Genomic DNA, 17,297 nt, shown 5'->3' with positions numbered 1-17,297 from the left:
AGAAATCTTGACAACTGTAGTTTAACTAATGGTTCTACGACATTTCTTACCTGATACTAAATTCCTAAAAAGAGGTAATACCTTACTACACTATTTGAACTCCACAGAATCAGATGGCCCTTCTTGAGCCCTCCTGGTCGGGAATTACAGTATGCAGAAAGAGTTCGTTAGAAAGCCAGCAAAAACAGTACAATTATGGCACCTCCTCTCTACGCGACTTTGAAGTCCAAGGATCAGCTGCTATGGATCAATGCTTTTGGGAGGGATCGCAAAACAAAAGTGTGTTATGCTGAAGGGGAAGTATGAAATAAGCATGCTAATGCAGGCAAAAGGAAATTTCATTTCCCGCTTAGAAGTCAGATTTATAGGCAAATATTGCATGCATATATTAAGGGGGAGGGAGAAGGTGTTAAAATATTAAATCCAGTTACTGGCGCCTATACAAAGAGATCTCTGCTTATCGCCGCTTTCCCGTCCCGCTCGTCCGAGCAAAAGCAGAGACACCGAGGGGAAATGCCTCCCCTTGCTCTCGCGCCTTTCTCCTTAGCCCTTACCTGAGCAGCCCCGTCAGTAGGTGAAACTGTAGCGGCCGCGAACACGGCCATCTTCCCTGCAAGAAATTCGCCCTCCTCAGCTCCTGTCCGCCATTCAGCGGGAAGAGGAACCGTATCAGAAATTCCCGCGCGAGACTACAATCGGGCAAACCAGAAAAGACCGCGCGGGAGGGAGGGATTCGGGGCGCTGTGACACTGGAAGGGAGGGGCGTGCGCTCCTGGGGCGCACGTGACAGGGGAGCCGTCTGGGGACCCGCTCATTGCCTCGTTCCATGTCACGTGAACCGCTAAGCCAATTAGAGGAAGGATCCTCCCTGGGGGGTCGGGGAGAACGTTTTGCTTTGTTTTCCGCAGATACTAAGTGGTTGAAGGCTCTGCCGAGTTGAACCCGGCTCCCGGTGACCGTGTAGTTATTTTAGTAACAGTATGGAAGTGGGTGCGTTGCATTGTGTTCTTCTGGGATGTTTGTTTATTTATATTTCAAATTTAAATACCGCCCATCTCACAAAAAGTGAAATGTTGTTTTCAGTTCATTATTTTCAGTGAGGGTAAAGCTTTAGAGAGAGAGCCATGTTTATATTGTGTAGAAAACTATGTAGTCTTGTAGGTGTGCCTGAGAAGCCTCCAGAGCCTTGAGTATGGCCCTCAGAGATTGAAACTTGCAATGAAATTGTAATATTTCACTGAATTTAATACAGGTGTGCACGAAAACCAGTATGGTGTAACGGTTAGGAGTGGAGATCCAGGTTGAAGTCCACCCTCAGCCACAGAAACTCTCTGGGTGGCTTCAGGCCAAAATACCTCAGAGGGTTGTTGTGTGGAAGAATCAGAGGAGGGACCATTGTTGTTGTTGTTGTTGGTTGCACAATCAGCCAGATGTTCAGACTGGAGTTGGCATTTTTATCCACCTATTGAGTCCTTCCTAAGGGCCTGAGATAGGCAGATGTTGTTTGATGGTGTTAAAGGTATCGTTGCGGGATGTAAGCTGTTCCAAGAAAAGCTGCCTTTTGCAATTGACTGATGGTAATTTTGTCAATGCCGATGGTGTTCAAGCGGTGTTCCAGGTGTTTTGGGATTGCACCCAAGGCACGTATAACTATTGGTACTATCTTTGCTTTCTTTTGCCACAGTTGCTCTACTTCTATTTTCAGGTCTTTATATTTTGTGATTTTCTCCAGTTCTTTCTCTTCTATTCTGCTGTCTCCAGGTATTGCAGTGTCCACTATACAGACTTTTTTGTCTTATCAATAACTGTTAAGTCTGGGGTGTTATGTGGCAGGTGCTTGTCTGAATTCTAAAGTACCGGAGCACTTTAGCTTCTTCATTTTCTATTACTTTGTCTGTTTTGTGGTCCCACTAGTTCTTGCTTGCAGGCAAATGGTATTTCTTGCAGATATTCCTGTGCACCATTGTTGCTACTTTGTCATGCTGTTGTTTGTAGTCAGTCTGTGCCATCTTCTTGCAGCAGCTAACTAGATGGTCCTCTGTTTCTTCAGCTTCTTTGCAGAGGCGGCATTTGCTGTCTGTTGCTGTCTTCTCAATTCTGGCTTTATATGCATTTGTTCTTAAGGCTTGGTCTTGTGCAGCCAGAATTAGCTCCTCTGTAGTATTATTATAATAAAGTTTTTTGTCCACCCAAATCCAGTGACTCTATATAACTCATCTTGAGCTCCTGAATAAAAAATGGAATATAATCCAACATACAAGCCAAACATTTTGTTGTTGTTTGTTTCAAGTTGTGTTCCTATCTTTTGGAATGGCTGCAGTTCAGTAGAAACAAAACCTGAAATATTTTACTTGTTTTGGGACACATGCCTCCTCTCCCTCCAGGATTATCAGTTTGCTTGCTTCTTTTTATTTCTCTGCTTTTCCTCATGCTTATGCCATGTACAAATCATCATTCATGACATTAACCCTTTGCAAATAGGATCCTGGAATTATTTTTATGGGTTGAATAGCACAAGGCTGGAACATGTTATGCCATCTCTACCCTCCTCCATCTCATGGCTTGCACACCAGCCTATCCATCCTCATCTTCCTATCACCTTTCCTTACCTCCCTCCCCTTAGCTGCCTGTTTTATTCTGAATAAAGACCACAGTACAGGTTTGTTGTTGTTCACTTGTTAAGTGATGTCCGACTCTTCATGACCCCATGAACAATACAGGTAGTCCCCAGTTTAAGAATGAGTTCCATTCCCAAGGTCTGTCTTTAAGTAAAATTTGTATGTAAGCCAGAACAGTATTATTGCATAATACTGTATAAGTAGTATTGGATAATGAATTTGAACCATTGTGTATTTAACTTGAATTTTGCTACAGTAGGCTTCATTCTTAACTATGAGTCATCAGTAACTGGGCATTCTTAACCTGTGGACTACCTGTACATCATAAACTGACCTTACAGGAGGGGGATCAGATAGCATTCTGACAAAGGTTTGTAGTTCAGCATGGCATATAAACATAGCAACTGACTTAAGTGAAATTTCCTTATCAATAAATACGTAGAGCCCCACTGAAGCACATAATTTTAGATCCCCTGGATCTACTGTAATGTGTGTTGCAGCATTCTGACCCAAACTCCTCCCCTTACATACCTGCATACTTCTGACACCAATAAAAAATGTTATAAGCGCTCCCAGGTTTGGCTTATGGTCACTCACTCACACACAGCCAGTTGAGGTGTGCGGATCTTATAAGCCCCCCTTGCTTTCTACTTGGGTTTTCCAGAGAGCAGACAAGGCACACAGCCCTGGGCAACAGGTGGGAAGTAATTAGGGACACACACAAATCACTTTCAACGGAACACTGAGGCACAAACAGGTTCTTTGGGATACACGGAGACCCAGTGAATTTAAAGTAACAGCAAAACTTTACTGGCTACAATGTACATTTGCTCTTTCTCACATGCGCACACACACTCATCCACGCCTACCCTCATCCTCAACTAGGCTGCCAGGCACTAACTAGAGGGATGGAACCTGCCAAGTCTGGATCCAAAGACAACTCAAAGAGTGGGTGGGCTTCAAGAACCCCTTTTATCCCCAAAAGTCCTTGCTTTGTTGATTCACAAGTCAACAGCTACTCACAAGTATGGAACAGCATAGCTTTGTGACTTCACAGGATGCTTTTTATCATTTTGGCATCATCATGGCTAGCTGAGAAGCCTATGCTTAGACTTGTATTTACAATAATTGTTTTACAGTAATTATTGAAAGCTAGTGATTTATACTGTCCCTAGCATCCCTTTCTATGCCGATATAACAGTATAGAGGCCAGCTTTAATATTGCCTCCACAATGGGTGGGTGGATGCTGCAAGTCTCTAGTGAGGAAGAGCAACTATCAAGTATTTCTTTAAATAATTGACTCGTGAGATAGTTTCTCGGAATCATGACCCTATTCTTTTAACACATGCCTGCCCATCCACCATAGATTTGGATTTTTTTAAAGTCCTTTTTGAGGGAGTTAACTACGTCGCTTCTGTTAAAAGCAGAAAACAAAACAGCTATGAAGAGGATTATAATCTTCAATCTTACTTCAGAGTCAGGCCATTGGAAACAGTGATAATTCCGAAAAAAATACAAATACGAATTTATAGCGCGTGTTACGTCCACTTCAAAGAGTGGCGAACCTTGGAGACTCCGCCCTTTTTCCTGTCCGCCCACGATTGAGAAGCCCGGATGTTCTTCGCTTCCGGATGTGAAGCTACTGCCAGTAGTGGGCTTGGCCGGGTGGTGGGGCCTGCCGCTCTCGTTGCCGACTGGCAGTGCGTTGTAATCGAGGGAAATGGAGCTCGAGACGGAGGCGTTGTTGCAGGAAGCGCACGAGAGCATCGAGGCGGCGCGTACCTACCGCCGTGAGCTGCAGCAACGCCTAAAAGGACTGCACCTGGCTCGCCAGCAGGTAACGGTGCGGGCGTGATTCCGCCGGCGCCCGTCTGTAGAATCATCCTGCAGCGGTGGGGGTGGGGAGAGCGGATGTGCGGGGAACCCTTCTGCAGTGTCTTGGTCTCCTCTAAGCTGTGATTGCTAGCTGGAAATAGAAAGCGATGCGTGTTCCCTGTTCAGTTTGCAAGCGCTGCGGTATTTTACTCGATCCGAGTGCAGCTTTAGATTCCCCCCTGGAAAAATAATGCCGGGGTGGCTCGGCAGTCACCCTTTAGCGAAATATAAAGCGTAATTCCCTTGCCTCGTCCGTTCTATTTCTTTAAGAGCTAGTTTGCAGATAGAATTTCCCTTGAGAGCTTATCTAAGTCTTGCTTCTTTTCTCCGTGCAGTGGCTGCTTCCAGCCTGACACAGAAAGAGAAATACAGTGCAGTATAATCCCAGAAAGTGGACTGTCGTCTGTTATAAGTTGAAGCATGTTTGGGTCCAGAGGAGTGGGATGGGAATGCAGAAATGTTACAGTAGATAAACTATTGCTATAATGTTGGCAAGAAATAATACGACCTAAAGAAACAGTGTTAGCTCCAGTTTCTGTTGCCTCATCCTAATATTGCAATATACCCTCGCTTTTATTCGTGGGTTGTAATGAGAACTTGCAAGGACTGGAAAGCCTTTAGGTAAATTTGTGTGAAGGAGCATTGCAGAATGAATGATGCAAGGAGGTAATATTGAACGAAGCAGAAAGCGGTGAGGAACAACAATCTCCACTGAAGTTGGCAATACTGGGCCCCTTGTTCTCTGTAGTTAGTTTATATTTGCATTTATATTTTGAAATAAATTACTTTTATATTGGTTTTTTTATTGTGATGTGACTTCCAGATGTGATCGAAGCAGTTTATGAAGAGAAAAATGCAAATTGGTTGTTATACATTCCATATTTTTTATTAGGATGATTCCTTTATTAGGGTTAACTCATGTTACAAAATACTGTATGTATACGCTTTCAGATTCTCCAACACTCATCAGGCAACACAGTAAACACATATTTTTTAAGAAGTTCTTAAAACTGCTCACATTAACCAAGGCTTTCTCGGTCTCCCCCTTACTCTCAAAAAATTTACATTTCCTTCATATATTTGTTTTACAATTTGATTTTCATTCATTCTGTCTGATGAAACCACCTCAGGGTGCTTTTTCAGGTGGTCACTTATTTTGTATTCAATCCACATTCATTCAGTGCCCTATCATTCATTCTTTCTTGACCCTATTTCTTCTTGTTTCAGGGCACGCTTGTTAAGTAACCCATTCCCACTGCTTCCAATTTACTTTTGTGTTTATCCTGACATAACCAATTTTCACTGCCATAAAACAGAACTGACAGAAGCATATAAAAGCCGCTTTTTCTTCTTTTGACATTCTGTAGAACAAACCACATACAACCCACTGCCTTTCTACCAAGATTTCCATGGTAGATTTTTAAAATTTCTCCTTCCATTTTCTCATATTTAGTACACATATTAGCAAGGTACACAAACTGTCCACTTGGTCTGATTTTTGAACATATATGTATAACTTGCAATACTTCCCTTTATTTTCACTGTCAAACACAACTTCGTTAGTCTTCAGTATTAATGTTGAGATCCGTGCATCACAGATCTGACTCTGTGATGCATGAATTTGACATTTGCTATGATCATTCATGTTCTTAGTCAATAACATGGCATAGTCTATGTTCAAAACTACACACACTTTCCTACCCCTAGCCAAGATACCTCTATCATCATAAGCATTCCTTACATGTTTATTAATACATTCATTAAACAGTCAAAGGGTATCATATATTCTTATGTTATTCCCTGTTTGGCATTGAACCATGGAAATCTGTATAATATTATTTATTTAAAGTCTGTTTTACTCCATTCTTTGGTCAAAATTCAAATGTCCGTGTAAGGTACCAGTTTCCATATTTAGACGTTACAAACTAAAAGGCATTAAAATTATATAAAATTATATAAGGAGATGGGAGGAAAATATCCATTCTTAAAATTGCAGTTCTTAGGAAGGCCAGATGGATAGGGTAGCTCAAATAGCATGATAGGTGGCTGCCAATTTGGGGAAGGAAGAGAGATAACTAGAGACATTATTTATGTATGAACATGCTTTTTTATTGTATTTTTATTGTATTTTTATTAATATTTTTGTTGTTCTATTGTAAACTGCCCAGAGTCACTCTTGAGTGAGGTGGGCAGTGACTAAATTTGAAAAACAAACAAACAAACAAATAAATAAATAAATGGTGGCTGGTGTTTCAAGAGAAATGAATGCTTTCCTTCTCTCCCTCTGCTCTGCATCATGGAGTTGGAAGGAGCCTTGAAATTAGCAGTCTTCTGCCACGCAGAGCATCTGCAGTGTGACTGATGCTTCTGAGTTCCCTTGACATGGCTGTTCAGCTTCATCATAAATATCTCCAATGAAACAGAGCCTATTAGTTCTTTGAATAATCTGTTCTGCCTATGGATGTCACTGTTAGTATTTTTTTTCTAAAATTTAGCTGAAATCTGCTTTCCTATAATTTTTACTGATAGGTTCTTGTCTGGCCTCAGCTCCGTCTTCTGTGATATCCTTCGGATATTTATAAATTGCTACAATATTCCCCCCATCATCTTCTCGTTTCCAGGATAAATATATTCAGCTACTTCCATTGTTCTTCTTAGAGCTTGCTTTCCAGACACTCAGTATCCTAGTTGCTTGACTATGAATGCATTCCAGCTCTCGCTGTCCTTAAAACGTTGTGCCCGGTGTTCTAAATGCAGCCTAATTAACACAGAATACAGTGAAATTATTATTTCCTTAACCAGTGCTTCTAAGACCACATATGCCTTTTTTAAACAACTGCATCACACTGCTGACTCATATTCAGTTGAAGCCCAAGTTTTTTTTTTCATATCAACTGCCTGTGAACCAAACACATCATATATATCTGTTTTTTAATGCCTAAAGTGCAAGATTTACATTTTTTAAAAACTAAATGTCAGTTTATGAGTTTCAACCCAGTGATGTGCTTTTCTAAATTCTGTCTTTTGTTAGATTGACTGTCTCTTCCTCTGTGTTAAATTTCAAAACTATCTTTCCTAACTTCTTAGCCTAACCGTGTGGAAAATGTTATATGAACTCTGCTATATGAGTTTTCAAACTCTCATTTATGGCTAAGAATGTTGTATGTTCAAAATGCAAAATGTGCTGATTCAGTTCAGTAAACTAGGCTAAGTAATTGTTTAGTTCAATAGGTGAACACTAGGATCAGAGAGATCCAGGTACACATCCCCACTCAGTTATGGAGCTGATGGGGTGATTTTGGGATGAGAGATAATGTATGCAGGTAGTCCTCACTTAGTGGCAATTAGGACTGGCAACTCCATCGCTAAGCACCACAGTTGCTAAGCAGAAAATCACATAACCATGATAGATTTGCAGTGTCACTTCCCATTTGGTCATTAAGTGAGTCACCATGGTCGTTAAGCAAAACATGTGACTGCAACTTATGATTTTACTTCTGCATTCTCCATTAACTCTGCTTGTCACAAGCTGGTTGGGAAAAATGCAAATTGCAATCACATGACCACAGGATGCTGCAATGGTCATAAATGCACGCCAGTTGCAAAATGTTTGAATGGCAATCATGTGACTGTGGGATGCTGCAATGGTTATAAATTCAAGGATTGGTTGCAAAGCTGTTTTTTTTTTTTTACATCATTGTAACTTCAAACAGTCGCTAAACAAGGCAGTTGGTAAGCAAGGACTACTCCAACCTATTCATAAGGTGGTTGTTGAGAGGATAAAAGTTGATGATGCCCTTCTTTATGATGGCTGCCTTGAACTTTCAGAGGATAGATGGGACATACAGTCAGGTCCAGAAATATTGGGACATCGACACAATTCTAACATCTTTGGCTCTATACACCACCACAATGGATTTGGAATGAAACAAACACAATGTGCGTTAACTGCAGACTGTCAGCTTTAATTTGAGGGTATGTACATCCAACTCAGGTGAACGGTGTAGGAATTACAACAGTTTGCATATGTGCCTCCCACTTGGTAAGGGACCAAAAGTAATAGGACAATTGGCTTCTCAGCTGTTCCATGGCCAGGTGTGTAATATCCCCTCAGTACCCCAATTACAATGTGCAGATAAAAGTCCCAGAGTTCATTTCAAGTGTGCTATTTGCATGTGGAATCTGTTGCTGTCAACTCTCAAGATGAGATCCAAAGAGCTGTCACTATCAGTGAAGCAAGCCATCATTAGGCTGAAGAAACAAAACAAACCCATCAGAGAGATAGCAAGAACATTAGGCGTGGCCAAAACAACTGTTTGGAACATTCTCAAAAAGAAGGAATGCACCGGTGAGCTCAGCAACACCAAAAGACCCGGGAGATAACGGAAAACAACTGTGGTGGATGACCGAAGAATTCGTTCCCTGGTGAAGAAAACACCCTTCACAACAGTTGGCCAGATCAAGAACACTCTCTAGGAGGTAGGTGTATGTGTGTCAAAGTCAACAATCAAAAGAAGACTTCACCAGAGTGAATACAGAGGGTTCACCACAAGATGTAAACCATTGGTGAGCCTCAAAAACAGGAAGGCCAGATTAGAGTTTGCCAAACGACATCTAAAAACGCCTTCACAGTTCTGGAACAACATCCTAGGGACAGATGAGACCAAGATCAACTTGTACCAGAGTGATGGGAAGAGAAGAGTATGGAGAAGGAAAGGAACTGCTCATGATCCTAAGCATGCCACCTCATCAGTGAAGCATGGTGGTGGTAGTGTCATAGTGTGGGCATGTATGGCTGCCAATGGAACTGGTTCTCTTGTATTTATTGATGATGTGACTGCTGACAAAAGCAGCAGGATGAATTCTGCAGTGTTTCGGGCAATATTATCTGCTCACATTCAGCCAAATGCTGCAGAACTCATTGGACGGCGCTTCACAGTACAGATGGACAATGACCCAAAGCATACTGCAAAAGCAACCAAAGAGTTTTTGAAGGGACAGAAGTGGAATGTTATGCAATGGCCAAGTCAATCACCTGACCTTAATCCCATTGAGCATGCATTTCACTTGCTGAAGACAAAACTGAAGGGAAAATGCCCCAAGAACAAGCAGGAACTGAAGACAGTTGCAGTAGAGGCCTGGCAGAACATCACCAGGGATGAAACCCAGCGTCTGGTGATGTCTATGCGTTCCAGACTTCAGGCTGTGATTGACTGCAATGGATTTGCAACCAAGTATTAAAAAGGGAAAGTTTGATGCATGATTATTATTCTGTCCCATTACTTTTGGTCCCTTAACAAGTGGGAGGCACATATGCAAATTGTTGTAATTCCTACACCGTTCATCTGAGTTGGATGTACATACCCTCAAATTAAAGCTGACAGTCTGCAGTTAACGCACATTGTGTTTGTTTCATTCCAAATCCATTGTGGTGGTGTATAGAGCCAAAGATGTTAGAATTGTGTCGATGTCCCAATATTTCTGGACCTGACTGTATATACCATAAATTACACTAATTAGTTAGATTTGTATCCTGCCATTTCTTCAGGTACTCAGGTAGCATACATGGGTATCTCCCTTTGTTTTATCCCTGTAACAATCAGTACGGTTGGTCTAAGAGAAAATGATTGGAGCAAACTTCCATGGCTTTGGGTGGACTTGAACCTGAGTTTCCCCACCCCAGTTCAGATCTTAACCATAACAGTAAGTAAATGTGTGAACCAGATTTCTCTCTCTCTCTCTCTCTCTCTCTCTCTCTCTCTCTCTCTCTCTGTGTCTCTGTGTCTCTGTCTCTGTCTCTGTCTGTCTTCCTGATGTTCTATGTACAAAACAGAGGTTAGCAAGTGGAGTCCTTCTGGCTGGCTGCACATCCAACAGCAACCATTTTATGATTAGTTGTGCTTCCCCCCTTCTCCACTACAGTAATTTTGTGGTTGTACTCATGATACTTTTTCAAAATGCAAAATGTACTGATTGAATCCAGAATAGAGAGAGGGGTTCTCGTGTTCTATGTACTGTAGTAGTGTTCTGGTATGAACTTCAGGGCAAATTGCTCTTCTGACAGCCTTTGTGATCTGCACTGTTTCAGAGGTGAGAAAAATAGAAAGTATTCTTTGTTCAGTGACATATGAAGATGTTGTGATCTAGGAGAGGGCAACTGTACAATTTGGTTGTCATATAGTTTCAAAGTCATATATCATGGACTTTGCTACGTGCTTCCATGCTGATCTTTCTAAGGGGAGGGAAATACAGTGTCAGTTTCTTTGTAAAAAAAAAAAAAAAATCTGCCTTAATTTTTAGGAAATAGATTGGCTATACTTGCTGGCAGTTGTAGCCCCAGTACATACTGAGGACACCAGACTGGGGAAGGCTGATTTAATAAACAAATTTTAGTAAGTCTCATCCCTGGGCTAATGAGCCCATTCTGTTTTGTGCTGTAGAACATTACAGAAGGACAATTACTTCTATTCAAAGATCAGTTTCAGAGTGCATGTTGTGCCTGCAGATAGCCTCAGTTCAATTCCTGGCATCTCCCATCTGCTTCCAGTCACTGTAAGAGAAAGATAGTTTCCTATAGTCATGTAACCATGACTACATTACATTTTAGTAATAAGATTCTGTTTGCATTTGGAAATAGGTGTGAGCATATCCTTCCAATCCTAGCAAATCAGTCTACAAAAGTAAATACCATATAATATTTTCTATCAGACAGGTTAATACTTGGATGGGAAACCACTGGGAATTTCAGGGCTGTAGGTAGACCAGGAGGTTAAAAAAAAATCCAAGAAAAAAACAATGGCAAACAAATCACTTCTATACTGTTGCCACAAAAACTAGATGGATGTGTATGTGAAATCACCCGGAGTCAGTCTTGACTCAGGGATTTTTATCTTCCTTACTTTCACCAACCTATTGACCAATGTGTAACTTCTGTCAGTCACTTGCAGACTAAAGCAACGTAAGCAGAAGGTGAAAAATCTGAGTAACCCTGAGGATGTTAGACTGTTTATAAATCTTATCTGGTCTCAATTCTGGCTACTTGCAAAGAGTGTTTTCCCTGATGCAAATTGGCATCCTGTTCTTAATCATGAAGAACATGTACCTGAATAGATACATAGGTCTTCAGATGGTAATAATGTTGTAGTTCAATAAGGTCCTGATCAGTTGCTAGCAGAACTTTGGTTGCTGTTCCTCCATTAACTTTAACCCTGTCTCTGCATTGCAGTCCAGTTCATTGCAATTGACTCCTGTATCCTCATGCCTGCTCCGATAACAACTTGTTCATGCTCTGAAATCTTCTGCTAATGTTTTGTGGCAATGGGAAAGGAATTGATAGCAATTAGAAAGGAAACATAACTGTACTTTTCTGTCCCACTCTTACAGAATGCAGTGACACTAGTGCTATGCTACTGTCATGCATCACCATAGTATAGCTTTTCTTATATGATGCTGTATTTATCCACCACAGTGTGAAGAATTACATTCATGTAATCCAGAACTCTTATATCTAGGTCACCATCCAGTCTTCCAGGGCTCTCCACCAGGTCTTTCAGATATAATTTCCACCCTTCCCAGCATCCATTTCATAGCCTCATGTTCAAGACTTAAAAGAGCTAAAAAAAAGAGAACATAATTATTTCATCTTTCCTGCCACCTCTGTGTTTTTTTTTTATGTACATGGGCATATACTTCCTTCTTTTGGTCATGAAGAATTGAAATAACAAAACTAACTGCACAGGGACTACAAAGTCCTACAAATGCGACATAAAGAGGAAGTCAGCTTTACATAACCTGACCAAAGTAAAGCATCCTGTGTTGTTTGTTAGTATTTAAAGAGATCAAGAAGCTACTTCTGGCTAACTTTGTTGCAGCTTTTCATTATGATAAGTGTTTTCCCCCTTGTAACTGTTCACAACTGATTTCCTTCCTAATTAAAATTTTAAAAATTTGACTAAACCTTATGGTGCCATTATGGTCTTTGTATGCATCAGATTCTGCACACTATCTGACTTTGTTTTAGATTCTCTTAATTAAAAACCAGATACATGAAAAGTTTGCAGGTTGCAGGGCACATTATTACATTCCAGTATGTTCTTTTTTCTTTTATTCAGAGCCCGAGATAGATCCTCTAGGCATACTCTGAGGTGGAGAGGAATGATGAGTGACTGCCCAGATAAAATGGCAAAAGTAGGTTGAGATGCGACAAAACATTCTGGGTACCTAGAACAGTCAGTGGGAAGAAACCTTTGCAGTTGCAATCAGTGTTCTGAGGCTTGGAACACTCATCCTTGCAGGCATTTTGTGACAGCAGTCACAACGTGCTCCTGAAGTTCCAAATGCAGTTACTTGCTAAGAAAAGTTGCTTACTCTATATTCTTTCTGTACCATGGCCTTTTCTTACCACATTATAGCAGGTCTATAGATAAATAGCTGGAAAAAAGGAATTAAAGCTGAGTCGCCTTCAGATATATGTGCTATGAACTCTGTTTTCTTACTTTTAGGTTGTGTTGGCATCAGATCTATGCCACAGGAAAGAGTGAAGGCGGATGCTTATGCCACAATCTTTCTCTTCCCTTCCCCAGCTGAGTGTAGTTCATTAATTAGATTTGGAGGTTAACTTGAGTTTGAAAGTGGTCTAGTTTGGTTTTGCAGAAGTTAGACTTTAAAGCATTGCTACCTTGGAGGTTCCAGTTCTGATTTCTTCTGAAATTGCACTTGTACTGAGTTCAAGGCTAACTTTGGTCAATGAGCCGTGTGTGATAACCCTTTCCTGTGGCTTAGTATGCCGTGGGAACATGGCCTTGCTAGACTGGATATAAAAGGACATGTGGGAGCCTGGAACTGACTTAAGGATGAACATTCTTTCTGGAAGGCCTTTTCCAAACAATGGTGAAAAATTATTTCAGAATACCTGTTTTGAAATTAAAGTGTCTGCTTGGAATAAATTAAGCATACTGTCATTCATTTCCTGCTATTTCTTAATCTGTGTTATCTTTTTTCCCCTTGAACTGAGGTTATATTGAGAAGAGAAACGTCTAGAATCAGGCATCATGCCAATCCAGAATGTGATTCATTTGGAGGGGTTTTTTTGCAATGCAAATAACAGCTGTAGTGATTTGTAAACCATGATTTATAGCTTAGTGCATGGTTACTCAATCAATGGCACTACAGAAGTTGATAAATTGCATCTTAGAACAACCCTAGCCAGTAAGGCCAGTGGTGAGGGATGTTGGGAGTTGCAGTTCAACAACATCTGAAATGCTACAAACTGCCTAGTTCCAGACTTAGGTTGTATTAAGCTCTGTGGCTTGTTTCAGTAAACCATGGCTTAGCATTCCACATGACTCTAGCCATGGAGGAAATTCAAGTGGCGCTATTGGTCCTTTGTGGAATGGATGAGAATGTCTTGTGCCCAACTATTTCTTCACTTTGGTTTATTCTGTTTCAAGTCTGAGAGGTCTTATTCATTGTCCCCCAGCTTTGGGAGAGGAAGCCATTTAGTTTGGGGACCTTGTTGCTGGTGCTTAGAGTGCAGATTTAATTATTGTTTTTGGTTTGCAGGCTGTAATTTGGTGGCTGTCATGCTGAGTGGTTCTGTGAGTCCTTCAGAAATATATAATGTAACCAGTTTTTAGCCCAAGAATATAATTTCAGCAACTTCTGCAAGCTGATATACTTTGCAATCCTAAGTATAGTTTGGCTGGTGTAAATTGTATATATTCAAAGGGCCTTAATTTTATGACTGAATTCACACATCATGTGGTTCATTTGGTTCTAGCTTAAGGCATGAATCCAATCCTTGTGCCTTGAAAATGGTGGCTTACAGCAAGGCTAGGCACTGTTTGGTTTGGAGTTTCCTATGTTAAGCTTGCTGCATAATCGTGAATATCTTTATGTGATAAATAAGGAGGCAGTTTTAGGAATCAGGAAAAAGAAACTTACAAAAACCTGTCTAGGAATACTCTGCAAAATGCTTTTCTTTGTTTCAGACTTTTGTTTTGCTTTGTGGGAGTGCTGCATTTTTGGAAGAATCTGATATTCTTCAGTTACTTTGTGAGGCCATGTGGTGAAGCAAATTCATTCAGTCCGAGATGTTTTAATTCACCTGACTTGACTACAGTTTTTCTGAGGCTTGTAAGATCAAGCAGACTTAGCAGACTTCCCGCTAGCAAATTCAGCGTGATCAGAGCCTTCTGCTTTTAGCCAACCTCGCTCAAGGCCGTTCTGGTGGTTTCTTTTGTCTCCCTTCAGATCAAAAACAGTGCTGCACAAACCAGGGAAGTGCTGGAACAGCATTTCAGTGACTTAAAAGGGACTTTGAAGAAGTTGCTGGATGAACGACTGATCTCCTTGCTCCAGGAAGTGGATGGCATCGAACAGGAAAGTATCAAGCCATTGGATGAGTGCCAGAAGCTCATAGAACAAGGAGTTGGGACAGCCAATGAACTTGTCCGGGAAGGTAGGAGAATCTACCTTTAAAATGTTTTATTTTGGGACCATAGGGGATTTCCGTGAACCTTATGGCCACTGAAAGCATCTGGGAAACTACTGTACTTGGTAGTTCCACCTGTCTCCCAAAGACACTCCATGTGTGTCTAGAGAACTAAACTGGTCCTTTCTGCATAATGCTTCTACATGTGATGAGGTATGTTTAAGAATTGCTTGGACACTCAGGGTGGGTTATACTTCGAACAAATAAATAAGTGATTGGACTAGGACTGGGAAGACCCAATTTCAAGTCCATCCTGAGGCGTAAAAGCTTGCTGGGTAAAATTGGGCCAGTTGGTATAATTTAATTTAATTGATCCTTCCTCACTATTGCTGTGGAAAAAAATAAAGGAGAGAGTGCTGTGAATGCCACTTTGAGCTTTTGTAGGAAAGGCAGTGCATAAATCAAACAAATAGATAATTATTTATAGAATGAGTATGCATATAGAGCACATTCATGCTACCATTGAACAGAAACAGATTACAGATGGTACATGTATTGTTGATCAAGAGGAAGGACCTGTTGATGCATTTCTCTTTCTTCTCTTTTCCCATCTATACACACATTGGCTGGTCTATGTATTATGGTTTGTTGTAAAAGCATAATGTCTGAGCATGTTTACACACATCAGGAGGTTTTAAAGGCCACAGTACCTTGGTTTATATAAATCAAAACTAAAGTATTTTATGGCTTCACATAATGGGTGAATCCTACTGTTCTTCCAATATGTTCATTTTTAGTGCAGTGAGATAAGTTTAGGAACAATTTGCTAGATGCGTAGGAAATCACCACAGCTACCAATATACTGAGAATTCAGACTCAGGATATCTTAATCCAAAAAGCAAATTAAACATATCTGTAGACTTTTTTGTCTGTTGAATAGAAATATAAGAATTTCCATGAACAGAACTGGGACAAGGGTGGAATATGTAACCCAGAGCTGTCAACAGTCTTGCAACTGCTTGTCATTGCTCCTCGTAGGCTTTTTCCTGCAAGACCACAATAGTACTTAATTAAACAAGCTTTGATGTCATCCTAGTCACCATTTCCTTGCTCATTTCCTCCTTCACCCACCCACAGGGATGAAGGGCAGAGAATACTGAGCATAAGGAGATTGTGTCACATATCTTGCATAGCACCACTTAACGACAAATTTTCTAGGCCCTATTATGTTCATAAGTTGAGGACTGCCTGTATATCCTCCCTTTTCTATAGGAGCTCCAGAGTAACTTACAGTGGGGCAAAAAAGTATTTAGTCAGCCACCAATTGTGCAAGTTCTCCCACTTAAAAAGATGAGAGAGGCCTGTAATTTTCATCATAGGTATACCTCAACTATGAGAGACAAAATGGGGGGGAAAATCCAGAAAATCACATTGTCTGATTTTTAAAGAATTTATTTGCAAATCATGGTGGAAAATAAGTATTTGGTCAATATCAAAAGTTCATCTCAATACTTTGTTATATATCCTTTGTTGGCAATGACAGAGGTCAAACGTTTTCTGTAAGTCTTCACAAGGTTTTCACACACTGTTGCTGGTATTTTGGCCCATTCCTCCATGCAGATCTCCTCTAGAGCAGTGATGTTTTGGGGCTGTCGCTGGGCAACACGGACTTTCAACTCCCTCCAAAGGGGTTCCTTTCCATGGGGTTGAGATCTGGAGACTGGCTAGGCCACTCCAGGACCTTGAAATGCTTCTTATGAAGCCACTCCTTCGTTGCCTGGGCGGTGTGTTTGGGATCATTGTCATGCTGAAAGACCCAGCCACGTTTCATCTTCAATGCCCTTGCTGATGGAAGGAGGTGTTCACTCAAAATCTCACGATACATGGCCCCATTCATTCTTTTCTTTACACGGATCAGTCGTCCTGGTCCCTTTGCAGAAAAACAGCCCCAAAGCATGATGTTTCCACCCCCATGCTTCACAGTAGGTATGGTGTTCTTTGGATGCAACTCAGCATTCTCTCTCCTCCAAACACAACGAGTTGAGTTTAGACCAAAACATTCTACTTTGGTTTTATCTGACCATATGACATTCTCCCAATCCAGTTCTGGATCATCCAAATGCTCTCTAGCAAACTTCAGACGGGCCTGAACATGTACTGACTTAAGCAGGGGGACACATCTGGCACTGCAGGATTTGAGTCCCTGGCGACGTAGTGTGTTACTGATAGTAGCCTTTGTTACTTTGGTCCCAGCTCTCTGCAGGTCATTCACTAGGTCCCCCCATGTGGTTCTGGGATTTTTGCTCACCATTCTTGTGATCATTTTGACCCCACGGGGTGAGATCTTGCATGGAGCCCCAGATCAAGGGAG

General features: G+C 41.1%; 2 protein-coding genes across 5 annotated transcripts in view; one reads left to right on the top strand and one right to left on the bottom strand.

Moving 5' to 3' along the window:
* ATAD5 (ATPase family AAA domain containing 5) overlaps positions 1 to 735 on the bottom strand; it is a 30,873-nt gene extending 30,138 nt beyond the window's left edge. For all 3 annotated transcript variants that reach the window (XM_025163586.2, XM_088138214.1, XM_088138215.1), the window contains exon 1: positions 555 to 735. In XM_025163586.2, the coding sequence (XP_025019354.1) occupies positions 555 to 605 (51 nt within the window). In that variant the 5' untranslated portion in view covers positions 606 to 735. The remainder of the gene's footprint in view (positions 1 to 554) is intronic.
* A 3,513-nt stretch (positions 736 to 4,248) lies between these two features.
* The window catches only part of CRLF3 (cytokine receptor like factor 3), a 30,238-nt gene continuing 17,189 nt past the window's right edge, over positions 4,249 to 17,297 (top strand). The window contains exons 1-2 of one of the 2 annotated variants that reach the window (XM_007423493.4): positions 4,249 to 4,456; positions 14,746 to 14,953. In XM_007423493.4, coding sequence (XP_007423555.1) covers positions 4,340 to 4,456; positions 14,746 to 14,953 — 325 coding nt within the window. In that variant the 5' untranslated portion in view covers positions 4,249 to 4,339. Of the gene's footprint in view, positions 4,457 to 12,613; positions 12,682 to 14,745; positions 14,954 to 17,297 lie in introns of those variants that run through there. The other variant, XM_088138213.1, reaches the window with a different exon arrangement.

This window comes from Python bivittatus, unplaced genomic scaffold (assembly GCF_059951505.1).
Source record: "Python bivittatus isolate LINGU-HERP-01145 unplaced genomic scaffold, Pbiv_v1 ctg000220_np1212, whole genome shotgun sequence".
Lineage (NCBI taxonomy): Eukaryota > Metazoa > Chordata > Lepidosauria > Squamata > Pythonidae > Python > Python bivittatus.
This window is presented reverse-complemented; position numbering and strand designations above follow the sequence as displayed.